Source organism: Theobroma cacao, chromosome 9 (genome assembly GCF_053813885.1).
Source record: "Theobroma cacao isolate CCN51 chromosome 9, ASM5381388v1, whole genome shotgun sequence".
NCBI classification, from domain to species: Eukaryota; Viridiplantae; Streptophyta; class Magnoliopsida; order Malvales; family Malvaceae; genus Theobroma; species Theobroma cacao.
The window spans coordinates 1104760-1117210 of record NC_142647.1 but is presented as its reverse complement, the minus strand read 5'-3'; the positions used below and the strand labels follow the sequence as shown (position 1 = coordinate 1117210).

The 12451-nt window shown below is 35.8% G+C and overlaps 1 protein-coding gene and 2 pseudogenes across 2 annotated transcripts; 2 read left to right on the top strand and 1 right to left on the bottom strand.

Moving 5' to 3' along the window:
- Positions 1 to 463: 463 nt before the first annotated feature.
- Positions 464 to 5502, bottom strand: LOC18587747 (uncharacterized). The gene is made up of 9 exons (XM_007011730.3): positions 5143 to 5502; positions 4716 to 4933; positions 3643 to 3824; positions 3269 to 3553; positions 3120 to 3178; positions 2983 to 3019; positions 2795 to 2866; positions 2367 to 2691; positions 464 to 1291 (listed from the first exon to the last, which is right to left on the bottom strand). Exons 1-9 carry the CDS (start codon positions 5270 to 5272, stop codon positions 926 to 928), a joined length of 1674 nt encoding a protein of 557 aa, XP_007011792.3. The 5' UTR covers positions 5273 to 5502; the 3' UTR covers positions 464 to 925.
- Positions 5503 to 5910: 408 nt separating this feature from the next.
- On the top strand, positions 5911 to 8862 carry LOC18587746 (small ribosomal subunit protein uS17-like; annotated as a pseudogene). Its single transcript, XR_016028621.1, has 6 exons — positions 5911 to 5937; positions 7243 to 7322; positions 7438 to 7538; positions 8209 to 8353; positions 8441 to 8530; positions 8616 to 8862. The product of XR_016028621.1 is annotated as a small ribosomal subunit protein uS17-like (transcript).
- A 1326-nt stretch (positions 8863 to 10188) lies between these two features.
- On the top strand, positions 10189 to 12152 carry LOC18587745 (flotillin-like protein 3; annotated as a pseudogene).
- The last annotated feature ends 299 nt before the right edge of the window (positions 12153 to 12451 follow it).

Genomic DNA, 12451 nt, shown 5'->3' with positions numbered 1-12451 from the left:
AATCGAAATTTCTTGTCCCCATATGCATATACTCTTGAGTTTTTTCACTGTTTTATCCTTAAAATTTCCTAAATTCTAAACCCTAAACCTACGTACCCCGTGAAGCTAATAGCTGTGCAGACTGGATGGCTAGCAACCACAGTAACTTTCCACTGGGTCTTCATATATTTGAGACTCCTCCTCGTATAGGTTCACTACTGTTAGCTGATAAATTAGGCCTTGAGACTGAATGGCCCAGACTTTTGTAATGCTTCTTTATTAATTAGATTTTCCCATTAACCAAAAAAAAATTAGAATAATACAAAATATTATCCATTACCATTTAAGGTGTCGCGTTCCTAACAAAACAAAACCTTTGCATATCGGATATAGGCTGAGTTAGGCTTTGGAAAGTGTCCCAACTCAAATATGTGAAGGCCAAATTTTGGATATAAAAGCCCATTTTATATATAAAGAAATGGGATCAACAAACAGAAACTGAAGTTTCTTCATTCATTTGGTTGTGGAAAGAAAGTAGTAGCAAAAACATTGAAAGGAATCACCATGGCCATGGCAGAGAATTGTTAACCAAACGTCCACATGTAATGAAATCCCCCAAAACAAATCCTTTCAATCTGATTCTCTGCGAGTCTTTTAACATTACAGCATTACATATCCACACCTGAATCTAACTGCCATTTTCAGGCTCATTCCTGTTCTATGAATAGAGGGCCATTTTCCAGTAGCTGTAGCTTGACTCTATCGCGAAAGCCGGAATGTAGAACACCCATTTATGGTCCTGGATTCTTTGTTTTGTGGCGTTGATTGGTCTGTAACCAAAGCAAAGCAAACTATAGAAAAAGGCTTACAACAGAGTGAAGCTGCAAATACAAACCGCACAGAAAGAGTCCTCATTCCAGCACACAAAGTGAACTAAAAGCTTCTTTCAAGAGTCTTTGTCCGCTTCAGGACCCTCACTTAATTGTCGCCCATAGAGGCGATGGCGTCTCTCTCGCCCATAGATTACCCAGAAGATCAAAGAGAGCATAACTGCAGTTGAGACCATTACCAGTCCGACATAGATCCATCTACTATATCGCCGGAGACCAGGGCAGTGTTCGACATAAATGCCCGTAAAAGTTTCCCGCACAAATGTGCAGTCTTGTAGCTGAACAAGGAAAGGAGCATAATTATACAATGCAGAACCCACATTTACTGCTGCCGTCATCTGGTCATAAAAGGCCGGAGTTAACCGTCCTGTCGTGATGCATATTCCAGTTGCAGAAACCTGACAGACATAATTCCTCCATACCTGCAGCAAAAGAACACGAGTTTATATGCCTAATTCTAGCTTTTACCGATTGGGAGAAAGATTCAGTAAAGTTTCCTCTTAAAATAATTATACAAATTATCTGCTTGTAATTAATATACAATATTATTACCTAATCAGACTATAATATCTAGTTAGACTAATACTACAATACTATTAAATTAGTTAAAAAGAGACTATGAATAAGATTAATCTTTTATATATATATATATATACACGTTCTCTAGTATAATTTTATAATATAAGATTAGAGCTTCATTTTTTAGAGAGAAAGAAATCTAAAGATCACAAGGTCATTTAGTATTGTATTTCAAATATCAGCAATTTTAGGCAGTCTATTGTTCATCTCAGATTCAATTGTCATCGCTGCTGCTTCAGATTCAATTGTCATCACTAGATCGGCTCTTTGGTTTTCTTATCACGGATTTTTTTTGTATTTTGTATTTTTTGGCGTGTCCTGTTACCATTGATTAATTTTCCGATCTACTGTGACCTTGGATATTGGTTAAATAGCGTTAGCAGTAATCTTTCCTGCTATTCCTTCGATGCTTGCATTGATTAAACGTGGGTCATGAACAAGCAACTATGAAGCACCGGAGCACGAATTTGCAAAGCTAGATAGAATGTAACGTCATCATTTGTGTCATGTTTCGTCACATGACATCATCTTTTGTGCAGCTAATTTCAAGACTCAAGTTGGCACCTATTTACCTTGTTAGATTATAATAGCTAGTTATACTATCATACTTTTAATTAGTTAAGAGTTAAATTATGAATAGGATTAGTGTTAGTGTTTTATATATATACCTCTTTCACCTATGTAATTACATATAATTTAGATTTCTTTGTAATATATATAATTTTATAATAAAATATTTCTCTTCTTGCAACATACCTTATGAGATGAAGATAATTTATGCTGTAATGGTAATCTTTTTTGTCATAACATAACTTGAGATCAAGCAAAAAGAAGGAAAAAAAACCATATAGAAATTATGGCAACCTACTTTGTGAATGTTAATATTGTAGTCAAAGTTGCTAGATCCAGTAAATTTACCTCTGTTGCGTTATCTGCATTCACCTCACCAGCCGTGCAGACTCGATCTGTAAGGTCAGGAAAGAAAGGATTGCAGAGTATGGGGACCAAGGGACCAGATTGATTGAAGTACATGGGTGGAAAGTTTGGTGAAAAGTTGATGTTCGACACGTTGGTTATGACCTGGTTAATCACTTCGACAAGCTGAGAAGTAACTTCCTTGCTTTTCAACAATGTTTCTTGAGCTGTCGCATTGTCCACACAAGGCAGTATATCATCTAAAGCTGTCTGAGCAGTGGGATTTTGAACCCAATCATGCATTGCAACACAGGTATCTGCAGCCACACTAGCACGTACATCAAACAATAGATCAGTTAGGTCTTCAGATTAGAAGCAGTAAGATGTAGAAATTGTAGGTTCATAAGCTTCTGAGCTATGTCAAAACTTACTTATGGAGAAGAAGGAATGTACCGCAAAGAATAAATGTTCCAGTTACAAGCATCCATCCCAGTATCACCAGGCTGCAACAGATATAATTTTAAACCATTCCATTATGAGAAAACCCGGTTGGCATCCAAATAAAATCAGAGAAAATACCGTATAATGAAATTATATGTTTCCCTCATCATTAACTTACATGTAAACAAGAAGCTGCATCCCGAAAACTGAGAATACTGAAAGAAAATCACATTGCATAAACAAATTAACTTGCAAACTTTATAAATTCTGGAAAAGAATCAACAACTACTTAGTCAAGAAAGCAGAGGGGCTTACAGAATCCAAGAAATGTCAAGAGAAGCATAATAGCAGCTACTACAATAAGAGCCACTCTCCTGCAAGAGCATTGACATACAGCTTTAATGAACAAAGCTTTTTCTGGTAGCACGATAACGTAAACGTCAAATTAAGAATCCCTCACTCACACAGAATCTAGGAGGTCTCGAATGTCATCCGAATTATCCACTGTTTTGTCAGCTAGAGTGCTTGCAGAAGAATTAATTTTTGCTCCTATCTCATCAATATCAGTTAGGACATTAGAAGGTAGAAAGACTTTATCCACTCCAATCTGCTTAGCTGATGCAAGAGCGTCTGACACATCCCTTAGTTTCCCAACAGTCATATCTGCCTGATTTACAACATATTGCAATGTCTTTGTGGTACTATCGTGAAACCTCCCCTGACCAACATATAGGACAATGCAGCCAAGTCTGAAACCACAGAATAAAAGTGTTCAAATTTAGGAACACCGTGAAGCATCACTAAGCATGAAGTTGACACAAGAGAAAGATGCATTTACATTGCAGCAACAGCGAATAATATAAGGAAGATGAGAGAGATTGCATAAGCAATTCGAGAATATCCATATGGCGGCCTTTTACAGCAGAAATAGCAGAGAAAGATGAGCAATAAGCAGAGCCCGAAGCCAACAAACCAGATTGCAGCAATTGCAAACAGGGGAACTGCAGTAAATGCCACAGACTGCATTTAAACAAAAATGGAAATTAAGGATTAGCTAGGACATAAATCTTAAACCGATACTGACCAGCTAGATCAATTACATGTAATCCAACTTTTAGGACATGAAAATGGAGAAAAAAGGGTACGAAGATGAAAAAGTTGAAAAGAAAATTAGTGTCATATGAGCTAAATCCGAGAACAAATATGTTGTACTAATATGAAAGGGTCCACCTATCTCCTGCTTCAATAAGGGAAATAAGAAAAATATGGTATGCCTAAGAATGAGATCTTACAAGGATCAATCAACTTGCTTACATTCTTAACTTCACATCATCCAGCATCAAGAACCTGCCTTGTTCCCCCAAAGCAGGAACCATGTCTCATTCCTGATTTGCTCAATACTTACTAAACATGGAAAATACATAAAAAAAATACAACTCCAAAAGGGAATTGCAGCAGTAATGGCATCCTATTCCTGACACCAGCTCAGCATTTGTGCAAAGCATCAATGTGGCTAACTGGAGTACTTGCTGCGATGGTTATTTGGTTAGAAAGAAAGAATTAGTTTCTTAATCCTATGCTGTAGAATCTCTTGTTTTTCTCCAGATACGGTATTCTAAAATTGAAAAGAAAAAAAGAAGGGTATGATGGGGGATCTCAACCAGAATGTCTGACAAGCAAGTATACCCCACTGGCCTAAATCACAAATTCTAGAGGACCTAAATGTAAAATACCCACGTGCCAACATTGAAAATTTGGACCAGGGCCAAGGGTCGAACCGTAATCATATGCTGGCAAGTGGAAAATAACTGGACATGAGTACACGGCCATGATCATGTCCCAAAAGGAGAGAAAGTAGAAAAAAAAAATAAAACACGGTTCATCTTGGGCTCTTGGGTCTGACAAACTTACAGCCCAGTAATGGCGCTCCCTGATGTTCCATCCTCCTGTGTATCTCTTGAACCCGTTAAGAGGATCTTTCCTGTAAGTCCTCTCAGCAGCCAAAACAAGCGATGAACTCACCTCCACCACAGGAATAGGTTCGCCAACCGGCCCTTCCACCACAGACCTCCTCGTAATCTCCCATGAAAACTCCATTGCATACGTTGCCTCACTCCCATTTACTTTCCCTGAAAATGAAAGTCGAAATAAGTAAATAAACTAACACTCACATCTTTCTCTTTTGGACCCCATTGCTTGAAAAATGTAACGTTTATATATGTTACTGAAACCCCGTGGTTTTGCATTCTTTACCTGGTAAAATTCTGGTAGTAACCAGACAGGAAAGAAGGTTAAGAAAAGACAGGGAACCTGACAAAGAAGCGAACAAGAGAAATACCTGAAGCGGGTCGTACGAGGGGTGTGGGAGACTGAGAGACAGAAACTCCATGAGAGAATGTTGAAAGGAAGAGAAATGTGATCACGAGAGAAAATGGCAGCCAACTCCAAGCCACCATCATCATCATCATTTTTACTCGGAAACAAAGAGAAGTAAATGAAAGAGAGAAAGAGAGAGAGAGAGGGACGAGACAGTAGACAGTGAAGTGTGGTAACTGTTGCTTGAGAAGAGAAAGAAAGGAAAAGCATTGGATACTTCAAAAAAACAATGGCGGACATTTACAGATTTACCACTCGGTACTGTAATCCTCCATTGTATTGGAAAAGATTTCGAGACAGAAATACCCTTTGTGGATTTCGAAGTCTGATGTCCGAATGGTAGATTACTGCTATAAAAAGACACATTTCCCAGTCGAAAACTTAAACTGCCAAGCTGCCATGAAGGAAAAAAAAGACTCTGCTTTTATTTATCGGAATAAGTTTCGAAATGAAAGGCATTTCCATTAATTAATATATTTTAAATTTATTTATTTATATTTTTAATATATATATACACACAATTAAACTAGATATTTAGATTTTATTAATGAAGCAGTATTGAAATCTTAATTAAAATTTTTAAATATAATTCAATCTATCTTTGATTTTTCTAAATAAATTCTATTAAATATTCACCCTAATAATAATAATAATACGAAGATTTCTCGACTCGTAGTGCTTTTGGATGCCACCTAATGCAAACAATTATTTTCAAACATTTGGCGATTGCATGTCACGTATACGTGAAAAAGCTGAGGTTAATAGCAAGAAAGTCAACCAAATGAGAAAAATCAATAAAGCGGTCCCAGTAAACGCGTTAGCTAATAAGAGCTCGCTGCCCTAGGGATTAGCTTTTGGCCGCGGCTTTATTTTTGACCCCAACCAAAAAGCTATCCAAAATGCACCGCAAAGTCCCCGGCTCTTCCGCTTTTTATGCCCACTCCTCCTGTTCCCGCCTCTTCAATTATATAATAATCATCTGTTAAACAGACCGAGTGTCATAAATGTAATTAAAAACAAAATTAATTTGAGGCAATTCATGGAAGTTACAAGAGTTTTTCTTTAGTTAGATAATCATAAAAATTACCTCTAATCACTAGTAACTTAATTTGTAAGATTTATATATCAAATGGTTTATGATTTTTTTTTTACATATTTGTGATCAATTTCATTATTAAAAAACGTCATGTGGTTTTTTTTTTTCTATAAATAATAGTATTGAGAAATTTAAACTTTTAATTATAAACATAAAGAAATATCTTTGTTTTATGAGTAAAATTATTAACATTATGATTAATATTCTTATAATTTTAGTTACCGTAAGAAATAACAATGAGTGAGTAATTAATTCCTCGTTTGAGGTTAATTTCATGAGCGTATCATAAATAATGAGTGTGACACATTACTTGAAATATATATTAGGTATGATCATATATATATTCATATGGCTTTTGTTTTTTAGTTTACGAAATAAGTAATTAAAAACTTTTTACAATCCTCACACTATATTTGCAAATCTAATTAATATTAAAAAGAAAAACAATAGGGATAATATCTTAATTTATCATTTTACTTAAGATAATAAATTAAATTTATCATTTATCTTTTGAACAAATATATGACGATTTTTATAATTTAATCTAAAAAAATAAAAAATTAGGAAATTTTCTCATGAAATATTTTTTATTGTAACTTTGTTTAATTTCAAACTAAATTAAAAATTACTATAATAAAATTGCACATATGAAAAAATATTGATAAACTAAAAATTTGAATTATATTATATTCCAAATTAATAAGAGTCTTAGACAAAACCCATTAATCCATAGGAGGCTCGATCCAAAAGAATCGGACCCCTATTGTTTTTGGGTGTGCAAAGGAAAGGGCCCAAGGCCCAGAACAAAATGTTTGCTTGCACACTATTTTATTTATGATTTCTTAATACCAAATTAATGTTTGATTTGCAGAGCATGAAAAGTCATTTTAGTAATTAAGAGAACAGGGTTTTTCCTTATAAGCTCATTCGTAACCGAGTTTCGCTCCTTCTCTCTGCTTGGATTAGGGTTTATCTTGTTGCCTGCTTGGCTTTGTTGAGTCGCCCACGGAGAAAGCTTTCTTGAGGCAGCCCAAGGTTTTCCTTTGGTATGTAATCGCTCTCCCATTTTCTCTGTTGGTTTTTACTACAAATTAGCTTTTTATTTATCGTAAACAAAATGAATTTGCAATTGGTGTGACGTTTCTTAATGTTTTTGTTTAGCTCGAAGAAGTCGGGGAAGGGGAAGAGGCCGGGGAAGGGAGGGAATCGTTTATGGAAGAGCATTGGGTTGGGTTTTAAGGCACCCAGAGAGGCAATCGAAGGTTTATTCTCTGTTACTTTTTTGATGTTTTTAGCTTAGAATATTGTCGATGTATGAATTTTGGTTACTTGTTTTAACGTATGCTTTCCCGCAGTGTAACATTAAGATAGAATAAGCTTTGCAAAGAGTTATAGTCCTGCGTTAGCTTTTGCTTTTCACTTGGTATTACTATGTTTCTATCATTTGTTGCAGCTGGAGATTTCCACCATTTCCATGTTTAGTGTAAAACTGAAGTTTTTTTTGTCAATAGTATAATAATTCTTTGGCTTTTATATAGAATGTGATATTTGGTCAACTAAAATTATACACTGAAGTTATAATCACTGAACTAAAATGGGTTTATCCAATCTACTCTGATTTTGTCCATATGCTCTAGTTTGAGAGCTTTGCTTCTCTCATTCATAGTATGTAAATGTTCTACATTCAAAACATGTTAGTGGGTGAAGTGAGTTTAGCTGAAATGATGCTCTTCTGCCACAATAATTTGCTTTCAGGGTGCAATCCTGGGATCCTGTGTTTTCTTAGTCATTAATGTTGACTATGATTTTGGTCTCTTATTTCAGTAATAATCTTTGGTGTTCTGTATTTTTAGGCAGAGCATTCTATCTGTCCAAAATCTTTAGCTGTGTTGGATAGGAGATAATTGATTTCTTTTGCTATGCTATGCTTAGGTACTTATATTGATAAAAAGTGCCCATTCACCGACACTGTTTCTATCAGGGGACGTATCCTAGCTGGTACTTGCCGCGGTGCAAAGATGATGAGAACCATCATTGTTTGACGCAACTATCTTCATTATGTTAAGAAATATCAGAGGCAAGACCTTCAAACAAATTTTAAATCTGGTTTATCATTGTTCCTTTTGGTGAATAATAATGTAACGTTTCATGCCATTACATCTAGATATGAGAAGAGGCACTCAAACATCCCAGCACATATATCCCCATGCTTTCGAGTTAAGGAGGGAGATCATGTTATCATCGGCCAGTGCAGGTTCTATTCTGTACCTCTAATTTATCCAGTTTCATGAAAATACCCAGATTCTTATTCATGTTTATAAATTTCCTTTTTTCCACAGGCCCTTGTCAAAGACAGTGAGATTCAATGTGTTGAAAGTGATACCAGCTGGTTCTTCTGGTGGTGGCAAGAAAGCCTTTACAGGGATATGAGTTTGATTCTTCGATTCAATTAGTTGATGGGAGAAATTTTCTATTTATAGTATGTTGTAACTTTGGGTGCATCAATTTCTATTTAAGGTGTGAAGTTGAAACATCAAGAATATGTCAATCATAATATGATATGGCCAAAAGAAAGGAATTTGTTAATGATTCTTTCTAAACAATTTTGATCCTTATGGATTATTTTTCACCATTTTTATCCAAATTATTAAAAAAAAAAACTGACTTGTAGTGTTCCTTGGCTATATAATATTAAGTAAATGTTCATTTACATATACATATGTGAAGTACTTAAATTGGTTGATTAAGTAAATCTCAAACTTGCATTATCTTATTCCTATCCTCGTGATTTGTAACTATCTACGCATCATTATGTCTGTCTTTTATCGATTTTTTTATTAAAAGAATTCAATTTTAATCAATATTTTTAATAAGGTCATGAAGGTAGAAATTTTTTTAAATTATGTTTGTTCGTCATAAATTTCTTTTGTCAATTTTAACTAAATTTAATAAAATCACAAAATAATTAATGATTTTGAAAGTAAAAGAAATTAAGATGGAGTCCGTGTGGAGTTGTTGATCGGTTGATTTTCGTCACCTCAAAATTAGGTATTACATAACACTCAGGGAGTCCATTGAACTTTATGCCGTCGATCTATTATGAGAGGTGTACGTTGTGACTATTTTAATTTGTTAAATAAAATTTTGAGGTATTTATTGGGATTTGTTAATGTATGGAAAAATATATTACTGTATAGGTTATTCAAATAGGAACATATGAATCAAATATTTTGATTATTAATGTGTGTATCAAATGTTAATTCATATTTGAATTTGGGTTATTAATGTGTGTATTGTGTATTGCGTTGAAGTCACTAGCAAACAATTAATTAAAGATTTTGGATAGCATATTGGTTTAGTGCTAATAAATTTAATATTAAAAAAATGTGCATCACGTTAATGTGTATTCGTGAATAATATCATTAATGTGTATCCTGAATCTAATATTTGACAAATTTTCTTATGAATATAACTTTTTAATATCTTGTTAGTATGATAGCTTTTTAGAAACTTTTTAGGGGTAATGCTTCAATTTTATAAAGGGATGTAATGAGAATTTCATCTCATAAGTTATTTTGATATAAGTATACTATTTTTATTTCCTTTAAATAAATCACAATCTTATATACTCATTTTATCTCTAACTATATTTTTTTATTTTTAATTAAAATTTTACATGCTAAAAACTTTTATTTTAATATATTTTATATTAAAATTTATTTTTGTATTATCAAATTTATAATATAAAAAATTAAGAATATTAACTGTTAAAATAGTAAAAATGATTTTATTTTGAGACATGCATGAAGTGTTGGGATTAGGGTTTATAAAAAGGGTAGATAAGCACCAAAATCTAAAGTCAGTACACTCTTCCATTATACTCTCAATTAATTCATAAAGAAAACGGCCACCATGTACAGAGTAGCAAGTGCATCGCAATATTTGGCGATCACCGGCGTCGGCATCGACGACATAAAGCTTGCCAAAAAGTCATGGATATTGCCAGGCCAGAGCTGCACCCGTTTCCATGTCACTCCTGTGAATTACACGTTCGAAGTCTAAGCCATGAGCGCGGAGAAACTCCCTTTTATCCTTCCCGCTGTCTTCACGATTGGCCCACGCGTGGACGATGAAGAAAGTCTCCTCAAATATGCCAAGCTTATGTCTCCCCATGACAAAAACTCCAACCATGTCAATGAACTCGTACAGGGTGTCATTGAAGGAGAAACTAGGGTCCTGGCTGCTTCGATGACTATGGAGGAGATATTCAAAGGAACCAAGGAGTTTAAGCAGGAGGTTTTTGAGAAGGTTCAGCTTGAACTTAACCAGTTTGGGCTTTTGATATACAATGCCAACGTTAAACAACTTGTTGATGTGCCGGGGCACGAGTACTTTTCTTACTTGGGTCAAAAGACTCGAATGGAGGCTGCTAATCAAGCCAAAGTTGACGTGCCGGAGGCAAAGATGAAGGGAGAGATGGAGGCCAAGCTAAGGGAAGGGCAAACGGTTCAAAACGCTGCAAAAATTAATGCAGAGACGAAGATTGTATCGACGCAGAGGCAGGGTGAAGGGACAAAGGAGGAGATAAAGGTGAGGACTGAGGTGAAAGTTTATGAGAACCAAAGAGAGGCTGAGTTAGCGGAGGCAAATGCGGTTTTGGCGAAGAAGAAAGCGGGGTGGGCTAAAGAGACTCAAGTGGCGGAGGTGGAGGCTTCCAAGGCCGTGGCGTTGAGGGATGCTGAGTTGCAGAAGGAGGTGGAGAAGATGAATGCTGTGACCCAGACCGAGAAGCTCAAGGCCGAGCGTCTTAGTAAAGCCAGCGTTGAGTATGAGATAAAGGTAAGTAATTATGTTTTGTAATTTTCTATGTTGTTTTTGTTGTGGTTTCTGTTGTTTTCTTTTGGAATCTTTGTTGTTTCCTTCCTGTAGATTTCACTGCAACTATGATTATGTGCTGTCCTATGATTATTCTGATATGATGATTGCCTTTAACGTTTTACTGCTCTGCTGCATTGCACCTGGGAGACTTTTGTTGCTCTCTTGGTTTGCTTTTAGGCATACCGAGCCATGCATCAACTAGGACAGGACTTGAAATACTGTAACTCTAGACAATATTATAGTAGATCATAAGTGATTTATGGCTTGGATCAAGAGAAAGATATGCTTCAATTTTAGGATGAACTTCAGTACTGTCCATGAAACAACATAATTGTCTTCCTTTTTCCCAGTTGTCTGTGGTGATTCTTGCCATTTTTGTTGAAGGATCTTCCCCTGTTCATAGACTTGGTTTTATCTCTACCTTTGAACCTTGATCACGCCATGATCTTTCCCCATTTTTTATAAAAGTGCGAGAAGCAAATTGGGAGCTCTACCAGAAGCAGAAAGAGGCGGAAGCTGTTCTGTATGAGAAGGAAAAACAGGCTGCAGCACAAAAGGCACTTGCAGATGCTGCCTTTTATTCTCGACAGAAAGTTGCTGATGGTGAATTGTATGCAAAGCAAAAAGAGGCAGAAGGACTTGTGGCACTTGGAAAAGCTCAAGGCCTGTATCTACACAGACTCTTAAATGCACTGGGAGGCAACTACGCAGCCCTCAGGGATTACATGATGATCAATGCTGGAACGTTTCAAGACATTGCCAAGATTAACGCAGAAGCTGTGCGTGGATTAAATCCCAAGATTAGCATTTGGACTAATGGCGGGGAGGCAACAGATGGGACTGGAGCTTCTCCTGCAGGTGGTAATGCCATGAAGGAGGTTGCTGGTGTTTACCGGATGTTGCCACCATTGTTTCAGACGGTTTACGACCAAACTGGGATGCTACCACCACCATTCATGGGCACATTATCTGCCTCAAAACAACCTACAATGGATTAAGACATGATTTCAAATCATGCTGCTTTGCCTTTGTCATGTTTTGGCAGTGTCTGAGGTTCAATAATCTTATCATAAACGAGCTGGAGACTGAACTGTTCTGTTTGATTTATAACTCAGGACTTTTTTGGTGCTTTGTTTATCAATGCAGAGGTTTGATTTCTGACATGTTGATGTCATTTTGTCCCATGGATTCTGATTTTGTAAGTGATGGAAAGTAAACCAGTAACTTTCACTTCCCCCCCATCGTTGCCTGCTATATTCTGCTGCTATTAGATGCTGTTTTCCATTTCCAGGATAAA